At 40.6% G+C, this 22,881-nt stretch overlaps 1 protein-coding gene across 3 annotated transcripts; it reads left to right on the top strand.

Moving 5' to 3' along the window:
• On the top strand, positions 1-22,760 carry OGT (O-linked N-acetylglucosamine (GlcNAc) transferase). Of its 3 annotated transcripts, none has more exons than XM_066202705.1 (22): positions 12-152; positions 3,799-3,949; positions 4,844-5,087; positions 6,619-6,687; positions 9,734-9,850; positions 11,147-11,226; positions 12,408-12,603; positions 12,847-12,987; positions 13,150-13,250; positions 13,435-13,588; positions 13,693-13,794; positions 14,035-14,214; positions 14,976-15,134; positions 15,754-15,843; positions 16,573-16,698; positions 17,123-17,293; positions 17,416-17,532; positions 17,611-17,778; positions 19,735-19,887; positions 20,578-20,830; positions 21,026-21,149; positions 21,711-22,760. In XM_066202705.1, the coding sequence occupies exons 1-22, from the start codon at positions 116-118 to the stop codon at positions 21,883-21,885; spliced, it is 3,108 nt and encodes a 1,035-aa protein (XP_066058802.1). In that variant the 5' UTR covers positions 12-115; the 3' UTR covers positions 21,886-22,760. The 3 variants fall into 3 exon arrangements, with proteins under 3 accessions (XP_066058803.1, XP_066058802.1, XP_066058801.1); XM_066202704.1 differs by having other exon boundaries at positions 3,769-3,949; XM_066202706.1 differs by lacking the exons at positions 19,735-19,887; positions 20,578-20,830; positions 21,026-21,149; positions 21,711-22,760 and adding an exon at positions 19,462-19,728 and having other exon boundaries at positions 1-152; positions 3,769-3,949.
• The last annotated feature ends 121 nt before the right edge of the window (positions 22,761-22,881 follow it).

Below are 22,881 nucleotides of genomic sequence, written 5' to 3'. Positions count from 1 at the left end.
CGCCGCCATTTCGGGAGCGCCGCCTCAGCGCGCCGCCACCGCGGGCAGCTCGGCCCGGCCCGGCCCGAGCTCACCTTCTGCCGTCGCCGCCACAGCCTCCCCGGCCCCTGTCCCAATGGCGACCTCCGTGGGGAACGTGGCGGACAGCACAGGTACCGTGCGCTGCGGCGCCCCCGGGGACGGGCTGGCCGGGGATAGCGGGGGCCGGGCCGTGCCCTCGCCCCCGGGGCCGCTCCTCGATTGCCGGGCCCGCGCCCGGAGGAAGTTTCCAGACGCGACGGGGCGGGGGTGGCCCCGCCGCCTCTGTGGGGTCTGTGCCCCGGGCCCCAGCGCGGTGCCGGGCGCGCTCCGGTGGGCGCTGCCCGTGGGCAGCCCCCGGGGAGGCGCGGGGAGCCGCGAGTGCGGCGGGCTCGCTGCTATATTTATCGGACTATCAGGTGACTGCGTTAGAGGGCGAAGTAGGGTAAAAAAGCCTGACCCAAAATGTGTGTTGGTTTGCTCAGAATCGCTCGCTGCACTTTAGGCAGGACTTTTTTTTTTTTTCCCTTTTTTCAGCAGTCTGGTCGAATGGAAGGTGTCCCTGCCCGCGGCGGTGGAGTTGGAACGAGATGATATTTAAGGTCTCTTCCAACCCAGACCGTTGTATGGTTCTCAGGCATAGCCGAGCACTGAAGTGCTTTTCTGAACAGTAAAATAGCGTGTTGTGTCAAGGAAAGATCCTGCCCTAAATTTTGTTCGCAGATCCAGAACTTGAGGAATGGAGGAGAAATCTGACTTTCTCTGTAGAGCAAGGGAAGGAAGTGTTATGCTTACGGAAAGGACGGAAGGACAGCACAGCTTTATCCCCCAGATTTTGGGGGTTCCTGTAAGCTGAGGTGCTGGTAGAGCTGAAATGACTGGGAAAAGCAGAAAGAAAAGGAGGATTTTTGGAGAAAGAGACGGGAGAGCAGTGCGGAGATGGGGATCTAAAGAGAGCCGGTAGTGATAGAGATCAGTGCTGCTGTGCGGTATTTCGTACCCTCTCAGTTGTGCGGTTAGCGAGGCTGCAGCATCCTCTTGTAGCCTGGATCCCTGGGGTAAAAAGAGCCACGTGCACTCTGAGAGGAGAGAGCCCTGTGCTATCCAGCACCTCCCAGCTGGAAGTAACCACTTGTCTGGAGCTAGGTTGTGTCTGCAAGGTTGAGCATGAGTGTATTGCAAGTGTTTAGGATGGTAATTGTGTGGGGAAAATGGCCTTGGGCGCCTTTCTGATGGTTCTGTGTAGCTTTTTGTTTTGCTTGCATTGTCTGGAAGCCTCAGGGAAGGTCATTGTCACAGTACTGTACTAGACTTTTCCAAGGTCACAGTGGAAGCATGCAGCACGAGTTAGCCTAGGCACAGAAATTAATTTATGCAAGACTTGCTAAGAGATTTTCCTGGCTGTTAATCCATCAGTGCAGTTATTTTCTTTACAAATTGAGTCAGTGAGCATCCATTCATGGGATGTCTTACGGATATTTTGCACTGCTCAACTTCCAGCCAACTTTGTATTAAAAGTTTCACTTGTTCTGGACTCCGTGATGGTGGCTGTCCACTTCCTGCTTTTCAGTGAACTTCACAATGGTTTATAAAATAAATGCTTGGAGGTAGATAACTGGCGATTTTACACGAGGTTTGCCTTATCTCTGGAGATAAAGGGTTGCTTTGTAAGCAGATATAGTTGATAAATGAAAGAAAATGTCAGTGTTTCTTCTTTTGAAGCTTTTGTTAGTAGTTCTCATTCCCAGGTGTTAAGTCTGCACCTTCTGCTTTCTTGCCCTGGAAGTTGCAACTTCAGTTTGACTTCTTGCATTAAGTAGGCAAAATATATATATCATGATTGAAAGCTGCTTTCGCTGCTGTCCTGAGTCTTGAAATGTAAACTTTTGGGTTGTTTGGGGGTGCTTTTTGGTTTTTTCCGGCTTTGAAATTTACCAGAACAATTGAAATGAATTTGAAGAGGAAATTGAGTCCGTAAGATGTGCTCTTCCTCTGTCTGGTTTCTCTGTTTGTGCCATCAGTGGACCTTGAAAATACGCTGCCTGCCAGAAGTGCAAAACCTGTTACCAGCACAGGGGCCAAGTGAGGAACAGCCTGCTGGTGCTCCAGCATTTCTGTCAGCACCATTTATAAGTGTTGTGGTTTTCAGCCACAGTTCAACATTCTCAGGTTGAATAAAGGTTGTACCTTTTTATCTTTGCCAGTAGGTTTAACCACATCCTGAAGTCCACTTTGCCCTTAGTCAGGGTTTGAAAAACAGGAATCTAATCTGGATGAAGGTACTTGGTTACTAATTTGTCAATTATCTGAAAATGAGTGGCAGTTCAAATTCACTATGAAACAGTTTATAGCACTGAGAGAAACAATGTATTATCTGGAAAAACTACTGTACTTATATCATAGAGGACTTGCAGTCTTATATTAAAACCCACTGGTGCTAAACCCTCAAATTTGAAAGTAATTTAAATAAATTGCATCAATCCCAATTTCATAAAGTAAAGACAGGGTAATAAATCTGTACCTAATCTCTTCATGATTATTTTGGCTGTCTTTAAAGTTCTCACAAAAGCATGAGAGTCTCTGGACTTTGATACTGCCTCACTACAAAAATGTAGGCTCAGCTGTTCAGGTGTTTTCTTGCAGTAGAAAAGGTTTATCTCTTTCATTTAAGATTCCAAATTTTAAAACTGTAGGATGAGGTGGGAAGTGTTTAATGAATGGAATTAAGGGGCTGCAGAGTACAGGAGGAAAAATGAGTCACTTGAGGTAATCAAACCTTTTAATAGTGAGAGTTGTTGGTATAAAGGCAGTATTGGAAGGCCAGCACTTTGTAGAATGAATGGTTGTGGGTTTTTTCCAAGCTGCACTTGCTTATTACTTTGTAAGAAATTTTACTTAGTTTTCTCACTTCCAGTTGTTTTGTCTAAAACAGGTGGTGTTTCGTTTAAGTATTTCTCTCTCCACAGCTGGGTATTAAATGCTAAAACTATTTTGTCACTCCTGTTTCAGCTAAGCCTCCAGGAGCAGTAACTCCTTTCCTGTACCCTGTGTGTTTAATGGTTCCTCCTGTAGGCCAGTTGCATAATCATTGAAGTGTGTGTTTGTCTCTCATCAGATATTGTTGTTCCAAGACAATTTTTTTTTCCTGTGAAGGGATTTTGACTCCTTAGAGAAAATGTAGGAGTATGCAGGATTCAAGGAATGTTACCCATTGTGCTTTTTTTGCCTTTTTTTTTAAGAGCTTTCACTACTTGCACAGAGAAACTTTCTTTTGTTCAAGTCCTTTATTAAAGCCTTTGTCTCCTGTCTTTAATTTTTCTGTTAAATTGTTAGAACTTTTTTTTAACATAGCAAGCATAGGATTTTCAGTCGTGGGGGAGAGTGAGGAGAGTCATTGTTCTGTTAGCAGCACTTCCACTGTTAGGAACCAAAATATCCTATCATGACAGGAGTCTCTTTCAGAATAATGGAAAATGATTGACTTACAAATATTCACAGTCGTTACAGTCTGCATTTTTGCTATTATTAGCTGATGGAGGCAAGGACTGGTGCAGATAAAATCTTCGATTCCCAACTGTCACCTGCTGTAGTGTTTCATATCATTTCAAACATTTTCATCCATTAGTTGTGTACATTTTTTTTCATTGTTTTGTTTTTTGTTTTGTTTTTTTTTTGTTTTGTTTTGTTTTGTTTTGTTCCCATCATCTAACTTTTTGTTTTCCCCCTTTAAATGTTTTGGTGACTCTCCAGAACCAACGAAACGTATGCTTTCCTTCCAAGGGTTAGCGGAGTTGGCTCATCGTGAGTATCAGGCAGGAGACTTTGAAGCAGCAGAGAGACACTGCATGCAGCTCTGGAGACAGGAGCCTGATAACACTGGTGTGCTTTTGTTACTGTCATCCATTCACTTCCAGTGTCGCCGGCTGGACAGGTAAGGCTCCTCCCCCCTGGAATTCTCCTGGGGTAAGAGAAATACAAATTGAACTCATTGGCTTTACAACAAACAGGAGGCCTTGCTGTTATTGTAGCGTTGTTTTCATATTGTGCCTAGTAACATAGGGATGTCAGCCACTTTGGTGTGTGCTGGCAGGATTTACATGGGTAATGTTCGTTCCACCTACAGTCTAAGGGTTTGTGGTTTTGGAGTTTTTATTTCAGATTTTAAGACTGTTTCCTGCACAACAGCATATCTAGTTAAATGAGTTTAGTGATCTGAAGGTTGTTGCTGTGTTCTTTCTGCTTGCCTGTTCTTGATCTTTATTTCTGTGCCTCTAGCATTTTGAACTTCACTTGTTCTAGCTGTAAATTCATGTTTGCTGGTTAAGGAAATAAGAACTTTTGACTTAGATTTGTTTTACATAGTTTTCTGATTGGAGTTGTAGTAGTTCAAATATGGGAAAATGAGTGAGGATACAACAGAATTTTACATGTAAGTCATGGCTTGCTTCTTGTAAAGAATATCAAGTGGAACATTGCTTAAAGCATACAGATGTTGGAAGAGGGATTCCTGGAGTGTTTTTTTAGTGTATTGAGCTCAGGTTTGGTGAGGCAACTTGAACCCTTCTAACTGTAAATGAGGGCTGTCTTTGTTCAGTACAGCCTAAAATGGGAACCAGGGCAATCAGAGTTTCAAAGTGGGAGCATAAAAATACAGGACAGCTCTGCAAGTGCAGATTTGTTGGCTGTATGTTTGGCTCACCTAAGCATGAATGTTTACTAGAGTAACTCGATAAACAGACTGAATATCCAGGGTGGATTTGTTTGGATTTTTTGGTTTGTTTTTGGGTTGTGGTTTCTTATTTGCTAACTTGTCTGTTTTCTCCAGGTCTGCTCACTTCAGCACTTTGGCAATCAAACAGAACCCACTGTTGGCTGAAGCCTATTCAAACCTAGGCAATGTGTACAAGGAGCGTGGACAGCTGCAGGAAGCAATTGAACATTACAGACATGCACTGCGCCTCAAACCAGATTTCATTGATGGATATATTAATTTGGCTGCTGCACTTGTAGCTGCAGGTGATATGGAAGGAGCAGTACAGGCATACGTGTCTGCCCTTCAGTACAATCCTGTAAGAAATGCTTTATTTTATAATAAAGTCCATTCTTTATTACTGCCTTAGGAACAAAAGTAGCAGCTTTCAAAGAACGAACAATAGATAACCCTTCCAGCCTGTATACCATAAACTTAATGAAGCTTTTAATAGTATTTTTAAAGATCTTTGAGAGGTTTTTGTCACAAAAGATTCTGTATTGCAGTAAGGTTGATTGCTTTTCTGTATATGTAACATGCTTACCTTTTTAGATAAAAGAAAAGCAAGGTTTGGTTTTTCTTTTCTGCAGGTAGAGGCTTCAGTGAATAGCCCCATATTTAGCTTTGTGTGCTTTAAGGTAGTACTGTAGTGAGAGAATTGATGCTTAGACTTGAATGTGAGGTCTTGGAAAATCACCAGGTATTTCTTTATCATGAAGTCAGAAATTTCATGGTGATGACCGTTGCCTTGGTAAGATCTCTGCTGTAGATTGAGTTAGATTTCCACTGTTGGCTGGTTTACAGGAGTTTAGGTTTTAAAGGCTGAAACTGACTGTCTATAAATGACTCCTATAACATTGATTGATCTTGAGTTTGGATTTTTGGCTGTAGCTGTTTGAAATTGACATTTTTAGTAAACAGACTACTGTCCTCTGTTAATTTTGCATCATATTCATTACATTTGTATAGTATTGCTCAGCATGATAAAGGTATTTGCTTGCTCTTTGGTCAGACGTTTTGATAAAAAGTACTGCAAGTGCAGCATTAGTCCCATGTACATAAATCATTTTTCTGTAGGAGAAGCAAGCCCAGTCCAACAAGAAACCAGAACCTTATTTCTCTGTGTTCTTAAACCAGTGTGAACTTGTCTAACTTAATATGCCAGGTGGTGTGACTAGTGTATGCACTGGTTAGCATAATGTGAGAGGGTGAGTTTTTTTGCAGGAATTGAGTTTTGTTTAGGTTAGTAAATCCTTTCATTAGTGTTGACAAAATGTCTACATTCTCTTTGGTCTTTACTGCTAGATAATGCTGTTGCAGCCTGTGCTTTCATTTCAAACAAAAGAAAATGCAAAAACATGTGGTAAAGCTGTTGGAAATGGATGGATTAGTGGGCAAAACAGGGAGAAAAACTTCCTTAGGGATACAGGCAGCAAAATCACTTTCTATATCTATTTGAAAGCCATAATGGCAATGGTGTATCTTAAGAGTGCAGGTTTGGAGTTGTGGTTTGAAAAAAAACATAAATGGGGCTTGAAATACTTTGCATGTGGCAAAAGGACTTAGCTGCTGGAGGGGCATTTGTTTTCAGTTTTTTATTTCTGTATAATAGGAATTGTATGAAGTACTACTTCTTTTTAATTCTTTACGGTTGTACTTTAAAGTACTAAATTTGTCAGATTATCTGTTGTTTGTAATCTTAGGTCAAGAAAAATAATTTGCATTTGTGATGTATCTGTTAAGAATCTAAACTAAGCATTAGAGGACTGGGCTGTTTCTTGCAAATTCTCTGTGGAGACCTGTGGGGAATCTGAAGTCCTGAAGCTGATGGTGTGATTTTGATTTTTCAGGACTTGTACTGTGTTCGTAGTGACCTGGGGAACCTGCTCAAAGCCCTGGGTCGCTTGGAAGAAGCCAAGGTAGGTGTTGGGTAGAATACATGTAAACATCAGTGTTTTGAAAACTTGAACTTTGCACCAAGTCTTCAAATCTGCGTTGATCTACAGACAGTCCGAGAAACTTCTGAAAACTGAAGGCACTGAAACGCCCCAGAGTAGTTGCAGGGCAAGATATGGCATGTCCATGTTTAAAAAGTTGGTTTAAGTCAAGAAATGGAAAGTTACCAAGCCTTGCTGCCGAACTAGACTATCTGATACCATTCTGAAGTATTGGGCAGGGGCTCCATCATGCTTTCATCTGGAAATAAGTAACAATCCTTCAGATCTGAGGCTTGCCTGCTGGTGCCAAGCAGAGAGCCTGTGGTTAGCTCCAGATCCCTGTACGATGCAGGTGCTATTGAAATGGCTGCTCTTCTAAAGTCCTTTGTGGCTTGTAAGTGGAGAAGAAACTTATCCAAATGTTACCTTGTAATATTGGCTTTTAAAGATTTTTATTCTTTTAACTTTTCCCTTCCCTTGATAGTGGAAGAAAGGCTAGTAAATAATAGCTGCAGTATGCGACACACACCACCCCCCCACCCCCATCCCCCAATATCTTTTCTTCATGTCTTCCCTCTCCCCTCCCCCAAAATAAAGAAATCGGAAGGACAAAGCTGGTTTGTTTGGTAAATGAACTGATCAAAAGAAAACTTGCTGTAGTGGAAAGGTGGCTTCTAGCAGTCGTGCGTTTCCTAAACTGAGAATTCGAACACCCAAGATGAGTTTCAAATTCTTGGCACGTTAAAATTCGGATCGCAGAAAGAAAATTGTCTTGTTACAAGCCACCTTACGCGTCCGCGCTGCAGGGGTGAGGAGTGTGGGGAAACCAGAGCCGCTCTGGGCTCCGCGGCTGTCGCTCCGAGCCCCACGCGCATGCTCACAAGTGGAGTGTATGAAGAGCGTAGCTGTCTGTTTGGCTGCAGCACCATTTGGGGAGGGTGGGCATCACTCTGGGGTAACGGGGGCTTGCAGGTTCCAAATTCAATTTTGCTTTGTTTCTCGTAACAACTTGGATGCGTGTACCACCCCTTAGGGCAGCCTGATTGATTTGGTCGGATCCAGGTTGAAAACATTGCGTAGCAGCGTTAAGAGTTGAACAGTCTTTGAGACACTTGGTTCTCAGCCCACCAAGCGGACAGCTAACATGAATTGCACTTCACTGCAGCTTTAGTGTGACTGGTATAGGCCAAGACACTGCGCCTGCCTTAGGTTGCTGACTTCTTTGTTTCAGAGCTCTGGAGACACCTAGTTTGAAAGTGTTATTCCGTTTTGTGAGAACTTAATAAACGAGGAAAAACATCTTGAGTAAATTGCAATGTGTTTCTTTGGTTATCAGTTCATTTGAAAGATCAAGCCAGCAGATTCCTTACAGTTTGAACTAAAATTTAATTTCTTTGTAGATGTTTCAGAGCCTTTCTTCCAAAAAAAAAAAGTCCCTGCTGTATGCAATTGCCCGATTAACCCTCTCCCTTCTGCATGTCTCCCTTGTTACAGACAGATTATCCTCATTCCCATGTGTTAAGACATATCCAAAAAAATGCAATTGCTTTGTTGAACTCTTACTAATGATCTTGTTTTATTTTCTCTCTTGTTTTTGGTTTTTCACCACTGATATTGTATTTAGAAGGTTTCAGGTGGGTGAAACCTCCTATTCCATGCGTAAGGTGCCTCGCTGAAGGGAGCTCGAGGCCTGGATCTAGGGCAGACACACACCTCCTCCTCCTCTTCCAGCAAGGAACGCACCGAAAAGTCACATGATGAGAAATATGGTAACGGGTTTGTAACTGCCACAGCAAAACCATTTGCCTCCATGCCTGAATCTTCTGTCTTGTGGCTTCAGAAACAGCTTAAAATATTTAATTACAAGCAAGTAATGTAAGAATATTTTATACTATTAGCCACAAATTTCTTTCAAAGAAATAAAAGTAAAAGTAAATTAAAATATTTTTTAAAGAAATAATTGGAGATAGTTAATAGTAAAAGCTTCTAACTCTTCCGGTTGTTCATTTTTTTCCTTTTTTCTTCTTTGTTTGGATTGCAGCGTTCTGCTCTTCTGATGATGCGCTGTGATCCTGCAGTAGCGCAAAGGCTGCGCAGCGGTAACGCGCATTGCGTGCGATTAAAGCCCCCGTGAACGGTTGACTCGATGATTAATCTCTGATCGGGCCACTGCCCGAGCTCCAGGCTGAAGCCTTTTGGATAAAAATTGGCCTTTAACGCATTTTACAGAGTCCAGACGTCAAATTGTAACATGCGAGTTTTCGCGTGGGCCTGTCTGGTAGATTAATGATTCTGGTTGGCTGTTCACTGCACCTTGGGGCGACCACTAGAGCCAAGCAGTTCGCAGCGATAGCGTGGCGCCGTGCTGGGTAGGATGCGCAGCGATTTCTTGCGCTTGCATTACAGGGACCTAAACCTTCATGCAATCCTGTCATTTGAGGTTTTGAAGCTGCAGGAGAGGTTGAGTTGTATTTGGGGAAACAAGATACAGATGGGGTGTGACATCGCATTTGACAGGCACACTTAAAACTGAGAAATGGCTTTACCTTTTCCAGTAGTGGGTTGTTTTTTTTTGTTTGTTTGTTTGTTTGTTTTTTTAATTTCTTTTTTTTAATTTTTTTTAAGTAATTTCTATCTGATTTAGAATACTTGAAAATTTTGTTTCAGAGTGAAGTTTTTTTTACACGGTAATTTTTTGATTTTTACGCACCCAAGGGCAGCAGATATTTCTGGTGAACTATTGAATTATTTTGAAGATGATTTATTTCTGTGGCAATCCGGTGTCTGAAGGAATGTTAATCTGTTACCAGCATAACTGAAAAATGGTGGGCTTGCACCTGGGTTTTGGTTTGCGCTGGCGCAGGATCAACAACAGTTTGCAGCGCATTAGTTTTGGCGCAAGCTAGCCTATACTGCAGGGTCACTTTTGGCTGGTTAGAGAAGGCATACTAACAATTATTTTTTCTCATTTTTTTCTTTTTACAAATATTCCCCTTCCCTTGTATCTCTCTTCTTTAACTATTCCAAGGCCTGTTACTTAAAAGCAATTGAGACTCAACCAAACTTTGCAGTGGCGTGGAGTAATCTTGGCTGTGTTTTCAATGCCCAAGGAGAAATTTGGCTTGCAATTCATCACTTTGAAAAGGTAACTACCTAAGGGAGTCAGCTTCACTGCTAGGTGTGAATGTACATGCAGCTGTGTGCTTGAAGGTGTTAAATATTTTGATGGTGGAGAACTTTGTATGATCCTGTTAGTTAACAGCTCCTGTTAATTGTTTTATAAAATTTGCTGATTTTTCAAACTGCCTATTTTCTACTCGAGAGAGACACTTAGAACTCCCCTAGGACTTCACACATGTCAAATATGAGAAAATTCATTGAATTGTTCTTCAGCCCTTTCCCAGACTGAATTTTTTAAAAATCTGATTTGATGATAATGTTTCGCATGTTTTGTGTGTGAGAGAAAGAATCAGCTTAGTGCTTGGTGCTGAGAAAAGCAGTTTTAAGTGACACGTTAATTCCTCTTCTCCAGGGTTATTTTTCACTACTGTTCAGTGTTCTCTAGATTAGTGTCATTAAGCAGGTGTCTGATACCTTGCAATTAGTGTCTAATTGGCATTATAATTAATTTTGTCCTCATCTCTAAAGTTTCTAGAGTGCCCTAAAGCTGAATTTAAGATGTGATAATAGTTTCTTCTTGAAATTCATGGCTTCAAACCTACAAAAAAAGTCTAGCTGCTCAAGATTTTTTCTTTTTTTTGATGTTTGTCTAATTAGTGATAGATGAAGTATTTTAATTTGGAATTAATAATTCCCATGAGACTGTAAGAGTGGGGCTTGTCAAATACTCACGTGTAGCTTTTTTACTGCAGCTTCTGTAGCTTCCATCAGTTGAAGTGGTTTTTTTTTTGCTTCTTAGTAGTTTTGAAGGGAGCAAAGATGTTTTAGTTAAATGACTACTGAATTTTCCTTACACACATGATATATTTGTCGTTTCCTTGTTCTTGGGAACAGCCTGTTTTCCTGCACTGCTAAAGCTTTAAAATTCTGTTGTACTTTGCAATAGATAAAGGATACAGATAAGGTTTCTTTGGGTTTCTTCTCTAAAAACAAGCTCAAGGCAACATAGCATCAGTAGACAGGAGTGTTAAGTATGATCAGCCTAATGTGAGATAAATGCTTAACACTTTATTCTGCAGTAGTTGCAACTCAAGAGGTGAGCAAACAAATAAATTTGAAGGTAGTAGATGATACATTCAGATAAATAGCTTTGCTCTGTGATTGGTGTGTAGGTTTTCCTTCCTTTACTGGGTTATTGATAGAGTGTTAAAAGCTTACAGATTATGTTTTTCAAATTTTCAAGAAACAGCAAACAGCTCAGTTTCATAGAAAATGTGTTTCTGTTGAATGCTCAAAACTTTTACTTCAAAAATATTTTCAGGCTGTAACACTTGACCCAAATTTTTTGGATGCTTATATCAATCTGGGCAATGTTCTGAAGGAGGCAAGGATATTTGACAGGTAAGCAGATCACTACTGTTTCTCTCTGTGGCTTGTCAGATGTCTGAAGATACAGATTATGTTCCTTCTGTAAAGTGTCTATGGACAGGGGAAGCAGAGCCTTCAGCTGTAAGCTTGGCAAGCAAATGGCTTTGCAATGCAGACAGACCAGGCTACTGGTCTATTTAAATAAAAATTAAAAAGTCAGTGAAATGTATTCTTTCTTGTTGCAGTGAAAGTTTCTGATGAAAATAGATTTGAAATTAAGGCTGGGGAGGGTAAAAATCCGATGCATGAGAAAGACCTTCTGAGTGCTTGAATTCTCTGTTTTCATTATGTGATTCAGAACATAATTTGCAAGTGTGTCTTCTAAAATTTCCCTTCTGTGTGAGACAAACTGGAATGTTGGAATTCAGCTAAACATCTGATTGAATATTCTGTATTTGTGACATGTCTGCCTCATGTTACTGCCTTGGGTTGCAGTAGTGTTGCTGTGTTGTTGAACTAACCTGTTCTGAGACCTCTCATCTGATACGTGACTCTCCTGTTTCTGGGAAAAGATCCAGGCTGTGTTGTTTATATGCAGTGTACCATATTGCATCTGTTAATTGGTTTTTAATTTTTGGTAGCTGTGGTTTGTGGCCCCAAATTTAATAAAAGCTTGCAGGGAACAGGTTAATTATCTGCACTGCACACAGTCTAATTGATTCAGCAATGTCTGATTTAACCATGAATTAGGGGACCGAACAGAGGCATGTTTTTCCACAGTTTCAGATTTTACATCAGCTTTTAAACATTTACTTATGTACATTGTTATGGTTTTCCTAGAAATTGGATTTGAATACATCAGCCATTTATATAGTGCTATAGGAGCATATAATTAAAGATTTCACTTTTGAACAAAGTGATGATTTAAGTCTAAATAATGGTAGGTTAGTGGAGAGAATAAAGATGGAATGTGATACTGTTTATCTTGTTAAAATTGAATAATAAACTGGCAAAAAATGGATTAAGGAAAAAAAGGTGTTTTTTCCTAGTAATGAAGAGTGTTAAAAAAAAAAAGAAGAAGCTGTAAGCTTGGCTTGTTTTCCAGAAGACTTAAAGTTGTTTGCTCTACACTGTACCAAGGCAAATAATTCCTGCTCTCTGGAGGATTGTTCACCTTCTCTTTTTTTTTTTTTTTCCCCTTTATTTTGTTACAGAGCTGTGGCAGCTTATCTGCGAGCCTTGAGTTTGAGCCCAAACCACGCAGTTGTGCACGGCAACCTTGCCTGTGTGTACTATGAGCAGGGCCTGATAGACCTGGCCATAGACACCTACAGGAGGGCCATTGAGCTCCAGCCCCACTTCCCTGACGCCTACTGCAACCTGGCCAATGCCTTGAAGGAGAAAGGCAGTGTAAGGAGCACTTCTTTCTTCTTGAAATGACTATGAATGCTTTTTTAATAGACACCAGCCATTACCGGTTTGTTAAGTTGTTGGGCAAGTTGTTAAGATGGATTTTAACCTCACTTAAAAGGAAGAACAATTCAGGAAATCTCTATCTTGAACCTTTAAAAGTGATTGTATAATGACATCTCATAAACAGTGCTTTTCCAATAAATGGTACTGTATTAACAGTGCCTCTTTTTTTTTTTGAAGGTGGTAGAAGCAGAAGAGTGCTACAACACAGCCCTTCGACTTTGTCCCACTCATGCAGATTCTCTCAACAATCTGGCAAACATCAAGAGGGAGCAGGGCAATATTGAGGAAGCTGTCCGTCTTTATCGGAAAGCTCTTGAGGTACAGTTGACTGTGAGGGAGAGGTGGGTGGTTCAAGTTGGGAATGTGTAATAGGACATAAGTCTAAAAAAAACGTAAGGAAGTACAGTAATAAATGCACAGATGTTTTTGCTGTGGTCTGCTTGAGATGTTTGAGAAAGAGTCATCTTCTTTTTCTTCCAGGTATTTCCAGAGTTTGCTGCAGCGCATTCAAACTTAGCAAGTGTTCTGCAACAGCAGGGAAAGTTACAGGAAGCTCTGATGCATTACAAAGAGGCTATTAGGTAAATGGATACTCCGTGTAAGAGTCCCAGCCTTTCCTAATGCCTAGATTTGTACAGAAGATGACTTAGTCGTGTGTTGTAATTTCCATAGCTGCTCTTCAGATGGAAAAGTCTGGGTATGAGCATGTTTTCTCGTTGGAGGAGGAGCTTTTCTTGTTCTAGACATATTCTCTGTATTTTTCAGAATCAGCCCCACATTTGCAGATGCTTATTCTAATATGGGAAACACTTTGAAGGAGATGCAGGATGTTCAGGGAGCTCTGCAGTGCTACACCCGTGCCATTCAGATAAACCCAGCTTTTGCTGATGCCCACAGCAACCTGGCCTCGATTCACAAGGTAGCACATGGGAATGATTCACTCCTAGAAGAGTGTGGTGGGGCACTGTGAGTAGTTACCCTGAGGATATTTTTACCTGCTGACTCATTTCTGTCTCTTCACAGGATTCAGGGAATATACCAGAAGCCATTGCCTCTTACCGTACTGCTCTGAAACTGAAACCTGACTTCCCAGATGCCTATTGCAACTTGGCCCACTGTTTGCAGGTGAGGAAGATGAGGTTTTGATTGGAATTCTTAGGATTCCTCTGCAGGAAGTTACTAATTTAAATGTAAAGAGTTAGACTTAAGTTTTAAATCAGGAGATAAAATTATACAGTCATCAACAGTAATTACAGAAGTTCTTACTTCCACTTTTGGAAGAAACTGTAATCTTAACCTGTGAAATAACTGATACAGGCCAAAAGAAGCTGTTGTCCTAGTCTTTATGTTTTTCCTCTTTTATAGATTGTCTGTGACTGGACAGACTATGATGAAAGAATGAAGAAGCTGGTTAGCATCGTAGCTGATCAGCTGGAGAAAAACAGACTGCCTTCTGTACACCCACATCATAGTATGCTGTATCCCCTTTCTCACAGTTTTAGGAAGGCAATTGCTGAGAGACATGGAAATCTCTGTTTGGACAAGGTAGGAATTTCTGTACAGGCCAGTTGTTGGTTGAAGTTCTTTGGGGCTTTTCCTGTTGCTACTCAAAATCTAATACTCAGATTTGTCAGTATTAGCCTTTGTAAGTTTTGTGAGTCACTGACATGTGAAGGAATGGGATGTAACATTTATGGCTGTTAGTGCTTGTGAGTTTTGAGACAAACAACTTGTGCAGGTTGCCATTTATAATTGAAAGTGTGCCGTCAGCTGGTGGGAGGGTCTGGTTAACTAATGGAAGATAACACTCTGTCAAAGTGACTTGTCTGAGTAGCCTGATAATCCTGTCAGAGATAGTGGTTACAAGCTGATGCCTGGGGAAGATGGAGAGCAAAGAACAGGGGAAGATGGAGAGCAAAGAACAGAACAAATGCTGTGGTGCCTCACAGCAGTCCTGTTCTGGTCACAAATGCCATGTGGTTTGAGAGCTTCCTGAGGATTGTGGTGTGGTATCAGTGTATTTAATAATCACGGGTGAAATACTGAAACTGTTAGAAAAGCAGAAATGCAGTAGCAGTGTCTGTATTTGTCTGGGAGCAGAGACATCACATCTTGTGACACAGTGTGTGGGCACTGCACTTGGCTTCAGTGGAATACGTAGAATGCAGGTTTGGAACAACAGATGTCCATGACTGCTTGCTTGAATGTGGGATAAGGTTAATTCTGCAAACTCCTGGAGGGGGTTTTGTCCCTTTGTTTAGATTTTAGTTCCTGAGTTTGTAAACACTTGCTTGTTTTCTTGGCAGATTAATGTTCTTCACAAGCCACCATATGAGCATCCCAAGGATTTGAAGGCCAGTGAAGGTCGACTTCGTATTGGCTATGTGAGCTCTGATTTTGGAAACCATCCAACCTCACACCTCATGCAGTCAATTCCAGGCATGCATAACCCAGACAAATTTGAGGTAAAAATATAAATGGCTTGTTTAAAGCTTTAAATATGGCTATAAGTGGCACTTTTTTTTCTTGGTAGAAGCGATTAAATGAGGAAAGAGCAAATTTTTGCTTCTTGGGGTTTTTTTGTTGGGTTTGGAGAGTTCTTCAGCCCAAGTCATCCTCCTTTACCAATATGATGTGCTGTTTTCAGATACACTTACAGTTTCCTATTTGGGATAACTAGTCACTGTTAAAAAGCTTCCCTGAGGCTTAGCTTGTCTATTCAACCTGATTCATAGTTATGATTCTCAGTAATTACAAAGTCAGAGGTGACTCGAAGGCATTCTAAGAGGTTTAATTCTTATGCAAATCTATGTGTTAAAGTTACTTTGCCTTGCACTGATGAGAACATTGGATATGTTTTTGTGCAGGATGCAGTGCCATACTCTGGCACCAGAAGTAGGCCTGGTTCAAATGTGTCAAAAAATTGCCCAGTGCCTCTTCTTTTACTTCTTTCTCAACTGGTAAATGCCATGTAAATAAAAATGATGTGTGTGAAACGAGATGTAATTTAAAATCGCTATATAGCACAGTTATTTTATGGACATGCTGTCATAGATACCCCATTTTTGGTGCCTCATATTCTAGGTATTCTGTTATGCCCTGAGTCCTGATGATGGGACAAACTTCCGTGTAAAAGTGATGGCTGAAGCAAATCATTTTGTTGACTTATCTCAGGTGAGCTTGTTTTATACATTGACCTTTAGCAAACCTAAATTTTTCTAAATGAGGAAAGAGATCAATCTGTAGTTTGAGATTCTTAGTTGCAATTATTTCCTGAATTAGGCTGATGTTAGTCTTGAGAATTTTTAAATTTGTTTTGGTGTTACACCCTACCTGGGGTTTGGTGATTATCTTGTGACCTTTGATTATTAAAAAGTAACATCAGTATTTAATAACTCTCACATTAGATCTCAAGTCATATTTAAATGTCGTGGAGAAGTCAAGATGTCACAACTGCAAATACATTTCTGTCTGCCTTAGGTTCAGTGTGAAAACTGACCAGGATTTCAGTATACACAGAAGTCAAGGCAAAACCCTGCAGAGTACTTAACTGGCTTATTCTTGATCTTCATTTTGATTTTCTGTTCTGCCTTAGTTTGTGAATATGCCACTTGCCCTATGTAAGCTGTAATTACTAATTAGCCTTAGAGAAGTGGCTGTGGAGGAGGGTGTCCTGGTTTGTATAACCTCAGTTTCTAGATTTTGGCCTTTGTTTTACCACTACTCAGCTTTACTGCTGAGAATTTATGCTTTTGTAAAACCAGGAATAACAAGATTCAGGTCTCAAATTAAATTATGCAATTGGCATCTATCCATTGTTACACTGATGACTAAACACATTTATTACTGGAAGACTGAAAACAAAAAGAACATGTCTTTATGTATTTATTTATTCATTCTTAGATACCATGTAATGGAAAAGCAGCAGACCGCATCCATCAGGACGGGATTCACATTCTCATTAATATGAATGGCTACACCAAAGGAGCCCGAAATGAATTGTTTGCCCTGAGACCAGCACCTATTCAGGTAATTAAGTTATAAGGCTCTTAGAAAGCCAGAATCAATGTCACAGTTTTTTTGGGGGGATTTTTTGACCAAGGGTTTTCTAAAATGCCTATGGAAAGAGAATGAGAGGAACCTTAATCAGAGTCATTCTAGACTACAGGGGTTGTCTCAGGTGAGAGAAGCTGTAATCACTGATGGTTGATGTTCTCACTTCAAGCTGCACATTGTGGGGAAAATTTGCTTGAGAGATCAATTTTAGAATATCTTCAGCTGTTCACTGTCTTGGTATTGAAAGTTTGGAGTTAGGGGTTGATTTTCATTTGGTAAAGCAGAAGAAGGAACTTGAATCTGTATGTGGCAAATACGACTTAAAATTCATTGATTTTTAACTGCCTTTATTTTTGCAATGCACGTGGAAATGAAGCCTTGCTTGCTTGTTTTTTAGGCAATGTGGCTAGGGTATCCTGGAACGAGTGGGGCATTGTTCATGGATTATATCATCACAGATAAAGAAACTTCACCAGTTGAGGTGGCTGAGCAGTATTCAGAGAAATTAGCTTACATGCCAAACACTTTCTTTATCGGAGACCACGCCAACATGTTCCCCCATCTGAAGGTACGTTGGAAGATAGAGCAAGAAAAGTAGGTGTTTTCCTTAGGTGTCGTTATGAAATGGTATTTAATGCAGTATTGGTAAGGGATCTTGTAAGTTCTTGACGTTATTTTTTTTTTTGACAGAAAAAAGCAGTCATTGATTTCAAGTCCAATGGTCACATTTATGATAACAGGATTGTTTTGAATGGCATTGACTTGAAGGCATTCCTTGACAGCCTTCCTGATGTCAAGATTGTTAAGGTGAGAGCTCCTCCTGTCTCTGTACACTCCTGGGGACTGAAGGAGTGCTCCCTCTGATCCCTCTGTGTTTGATCTCAGATGAAGTGTCCTGACAGTTGTGACAACGCCGATGGCAATGCCGCCCTCAGCATGCCGGTGATCCCTATGAACACCATCGCAGAGGCTGTGATTGAGATGATAAATCGTGGGCAAATTCAGATCACTATCAATGGCTTCAACATCAGTAATGGATTAGCAACTACTCAGGTGAGGCACTTCAGGACTCTGTTCTCTTGGTGTTCATGTTATATTTGTATGTTTTAACATAACAACAAAGAGAAACCTCCAAGCAAATGTGTTTTCTGTCGTGTTGATTCGTTTAGTTGTCATACTGAAGGAAGCTCATTATAAGCCACAGATGTACTGGAAGATGATCTTCCCCCCCAAAGATAGAGGAATTGTATCTAGAGGTATCTAAAGTCTAAAGAAATTAATTCTTGTTATATAAAGAAGACATTTGCTTGTTCTGAATTTGAAGGCAAGATTTCCTTATTGCCTGCAGCCTACCAAGATTTATGTCATGTTACTCAGTTGTGGTTTTGGTTAGAAAAAAAATTGCTGAGTAATAGAATAGAGGCAGAGTTATTCCACTGTATTTCAACAACATTTATTCACCTCCATCTTTCAGAATTGTGCACTGTATTACCATCTCTCAGTGCTAAACTGTTCATGAGATTTTAGTTACAGCTACTGGTGTTGATTAACTCTCCTTCCACTGCAGAACAGTTTTTCCCTTTTAGAAATGTCACATTCCGACATTGGCATAAGTCATTATCTTGCAAATTTTATTCAGTTTACAGTCCCTTGGGAACCTCTTTTACATCATTTTGATACTTTTTATTACCACTGCTCTGCTCATAATCGCATACCTTAGTTTACTTTTGAGTTCTTTTCTTCACAACTGAGACTTTTCTTTGAGTTGGTAATAGTTTGTCTTAGTTTGATCACTAAGGCTATTAGCAATTTTTTCTGAAGTTATCATAGAGAATTCTTGTCTTAACACTCCGCCACTGAGATGAAACACTCTAAGCTCTGTCTGTGCACTTCTAAAACAGGATTTCTGTCTTTCAGTGACAGTAATACAGCACTTCTTTGTGCTGAGATCAGCTAGTTTTGGGCATAGGTCAACAAGAGTTGAGCATTGTGTTTTTTGAGGTCTCACTGACGTGGAAAAGTAGCATGTTTACAAACTTCTGCTGAGCTGTTGTGCATCTTCTAAGAGTCAGTGACAGTGAGTCATTGTCATTCACATCAAGTGTGTCATCAGTGGCTGGGTGCAATGCCACTATCTAAATTTTAAATAAATAAGTATGTAAAAATACCTATATATAATGGAAAAGGCTCTAAGTCGCTGTGTTGCTCTGTTCATGTGATTTTGATCCCATCAATGCATGTCATTATTAGAAAAGTTAAAAATCCTGTTTCCATTTTACTAATCCTCAAGACTCTTGCATGGTAACTTGATTATTCCAACTTCATCCTCTGCTGCTTTTTACCAGCATATTCCTATTCTTTGTGAAGGCTGTAAGATCTATTTTATAAAAAGTTTGTCATTAACTCTTCTAAATTTTCAGCATTTTCATTATTTTCCTTGTCAACTGGTTCCTTGCAGTTTTATCAGTTGCATATGAGTCTGCATCTGTTGATTATCTGTTCTGTGCTTACTGTGTTCTATCTTACAAAAGAAAACACACACACAAAAAACCCACCGAAAAATAAACCACAAAAATCCAAACAAAACAAACCCCACCTTTGCTTTCTAAACACCTTTTTATTCTGTCTTTCAGTTTTAATTTCATTTTTGGTCTCAAGGAAATTACATGACCTTAAGGAGGATAGGATTCCATGTGTAATGCCTCTTTATATGATTCTTCTTTCCAATTATTCCAGTTACTTGGAATTTCGGGGAGAATTAGGAAGGGCATGAAAATGCCCAGTGTTTTTTGCCTTGGTGGTTGCAACATTGTGGCATCCACAAGCGTGTACACAAACCAGTTATATTCTTACTGTGGGTAAGTAAACGATTTTGTTTTGTATCATAAAACCAAAGATATGTTTACAGTAATTTTTTATGCTAACAAATGTGTGTCAGGACAATTCCACAGGGCATAGTCTTGTTTCCTGCAGTTTCAGTGTTTCAATAGCCTTTTTTTTTTCTTTTAGATAAACAACAAAGCAGCAACTGGTGAAGAAGTTCCACGGACTATAATTGTTACTACCCGTTCCCAGTATGGCTTACCAGAGGATGCTGTTGTGTACTGTAACTTCAATCAGCTCTATAAGATTGATCCCTCCACCTTGCAGATGTGGGCTAATGTGAGTATCTGTTTCCAGTACAAAATCTAAAAACGGCAAAGCTGTTCAGGTTAGGGGAAACTTCATGCAAGTTAAGTTTTAACTTCTCTGTGGAAAACACGGACCTTGAGCTGTTTAAATCCTTGCATGTTGCAGAGCTTAGTGTTACCCTCTAAATACAGAGGGTTTTAGATGTATTTCACATGATATCTGTGTATCTAGCCAGTGAAAATTTAGGTTTGGGACAGCTTAAGTATGCTGGTTCTCCGCTGTGAAATAATTTTGGATTTCCTTAGTCTCTGTAATTGAGTTATAACTGGCCTTGGCAGTTTGTGCACTGATAAATCTGAGTGGAGAGAGTCTGTATCAGGTTCTAGCTTACGGTGTATTGCTAGGAGCTACTTGGGGGTAATTTTTTTTTTATATTCCATAGTATGGGCCTGTAAATAAATGAGATCCTGAAGTTCAAGACTTAGTCTCTTAAGGAACTGCTCTGTACTGTTGCTCAGAGTTGCTGTCTCTTTCAGTGGGATCAGAAATGCAATCCCAGTGATCTCATTCATAATCATGATCTGTTTAATTGCTGCTCTATACTTCAAAGTACTGAGTGATGATGCCTTCCATTTCATTTTAGTATGTGGCAATTTCTTGTTCAGAAAAGTAAATGTTCCTCTCTGAACTTCCTGTATTTTCTTCATATTTTTGTTACAGATCCTAAAAAGAGTTCCCAACAGTGTGCTGTGGCTGCTGCGTTTCCCAGCTGTAGGAGAGCCCAATATCCAGCAGTACGCACAAAACTTGGGGCTTGCCCAAAACAGAATCATCTTTTCACCTGTGGCCCCCAAAGAAGAGCATGTAAGGAGAGGGCAGTTGGCTGATGTTTGTCTGGACACTCCCCTTTGCAATGGGCACACAACTGGCATGGATGTCCTCTGGGCTGGGACTCCAATGGTCACCATGCCAGGTAATGCTGCAGGAAACCTACATTGAATATATGGCTTGGAATATTAGTAATTTTTCAGTAACAGCAAGCACATCAAACTTGGCCTTTTGTAGAGGCAGAAGGAAAGCAGCTGCTAGCGTGTGATAAGTTACTTGATAAACTCATTCCTGGTTGATTTTGTTGGTTTTGATTTGCCTTATATTTTCTTTTCTTCAGGGGAGACTCTTGCCTCACGAGTTGCTGCCTCACAGCTCACTTGCCTGGGTTGTCTTGAGCTCATTGCAAAAAGCAGACAGGAGTATGAGGATATTGCTGTGAAACTGGGAACTGACCTGGAATAGTAAGCAAACTTGGACTCTGTAATCTGGGAACATCAAGAATGTAGAGTAATGTATTTGGGCATAGTGCTGAGACATCAGTAGTTTTAATCCTGCAGGTATTTTATATGTAAAATAGCTGGGCAGTCCTCTTCTGGGAGTGTTTTGTGTTGTAGTTAATTCAGCTTCTGCTTTTATGGCAACTTAACAGCTCTCCCAGTTGAGTAACAATTCTGAAGAAACTGCTTATGTGCAAAGGTGCAATACAGTTCGCATTTTGTTCTTTTTAAATTGAAGATGAAGCAGTTTGCGACTTCAAATTAAAATCATGGTGTAAAGTGTTGCTGCACTGCAGATAATGCAGCAAGTTAATGTTGCAGCTCTTCTGATTTGAAGTGGTCCTGCTGGTTTGTATCAGAAATGAGAGGAGGTAGAACAGGAATTTGGTGGAGGCGGGGGAGCAGGTGTTTTTGAAACAGTTGTAACAGACAGTTCTGGGTTAGCTGAAAATAGCAGGTTTCAGAGGTAAACAGTATTACGTAGCGTTTGGAACATCTCATGACTGTCGTAACTGTCTTCTGTAGCCTGAAGAAGATCCGTGGCAAGGTGTGGAAGCAGAGGATATCCAGCCCCTTGTTCAACACGAAGCAGTACACGATGGACCTGGAGCGGCTGTACCTGCAGATGTGGGATCACTACGCTGCGGGCAACAAACCCGACCACATGATCAAACCCGTGGAGGCCAGCGAGTCTGCATGAAGGGAGACTGGCTGTGCCCACCAGGAACTCGCCAGGAACTGAGCCTCTCCAACACTTGTGCAGAGATGATGAGCTAAAAACTGTGCATTTCTACTTAATCTGCCTGGTACTCTGTGGCTGAAGTAAAACATGAGGGTGATTAAAGCACAGCCAGACCTATTTCTTGCATGATAGGGAAAGACTCAATAGAGCCTGGGATCCTTTTATTCCATGAGGAATTTGAATGGGATTGAGCCGTGTACATGTGAGCCTGTGTGTATGAGTGACAAAGTGGTTCCTGGGGGAAGTTTGAACTGCCCAGCCAGTTTATGATATCATGGATTGATTTAATCTTCCTACGAACCTCTCTCCTTTTATGTGGATTGGGAATTGGAGCGTTTTAACGTTTGATTTTGGGTACTCCTGTTGGTATATATGTGGTTCTCCCATGGCAAGATTTCCAGCTAGCGAGTTGCTCCCTGTGTTAATTTCTAAACTGCGTGGACTGAAAGGGCGTATGTGCTGGTGTAGTCTTTTTTTATAGGTTTTATAAACCACTTGAGCCTATATCAGCCTTTTAATGTTTGACCTCTGTTTTGGAGCTCTCTGTAATGTGTTGGTTAAGATAAGGACTTCGTTTTTTTGTTCTGTTTTGTTTTTTAAGCTTCTCCAATAACTCAGCTAATTGGCTTCATGATGGCAGCTCCTACTCTGTTAAAAAACCAAATTTGATTTGAAAATAATCCTCCCCACAAGTGTTTGAAGTAAACACAAACTGGTGCCAAATACAGATCTTTCAGGAATGATTGTTAATTATGTATAGGGGTGCAGTCCTAGGTACTGTAGCAAAGACTTTAAAAAAAAAAAAAAAATAAAGCTTTGGTTTGCCAGTTTGACTGATTTGCCCGGCGTTTCACGTTTTGTGCTGCCGTCAGAAAGAAACCCTCACTCTCTGTAATGCTCTGAGTAGCAAATCGGGCAGGAATGGGTATTCTATGGAACGAGCGGGATTTCCGC

The sequence above is a fragment of the Chamaea fasciata genome, unplaced genomic scaffold, assembly GCF_029207755.1.
Source record: "Chamaea fasciata isolate MVZ Bird 193981 ecotype frontalis unplaced genomic scaffold, bChaFas1.0.hap1 SCAF_22, whole genome shotgun sequence".
Lineage (NCBI taxonomy): Eukaryota > Metazoa > Chordata > Aves > Passeriformes > Sylviidae > Chamaea > Chamaea fasciata.
The sequence above is the reverse complement of the archived record's forward strand: the minus strand, read 5'-3'. Positions and strand labels throughout refer to the sequence as shown.

What these genes read in the sequence shown, in the direction of transcription:
- OGT (XM_066202704.1), top strand. Translation starts at nt 116, where the DNA reads ATGGCGACCTCCGTGGGGAACGTGGCGGACAGCACAG. An exon ending in GTCGCTTGGAAGAAGCCAAG is followed by an intron (nt 6,688 to 9,733) that starts GTAGGTGTTGGG and finishes AACTATTCCAAG; the next exon opens with GCCTGTTACTTAAAAGCAAT. An exon ending in CCTTGAAGGAGAAAGGCAGT is followed by an intron (nt 12,604 to 12,846) that starts GTAAGGAGCACT and finishes TTTTTTTTGAAG; the next exon opens with GTGGTAGAAGCAGAAGAGTG.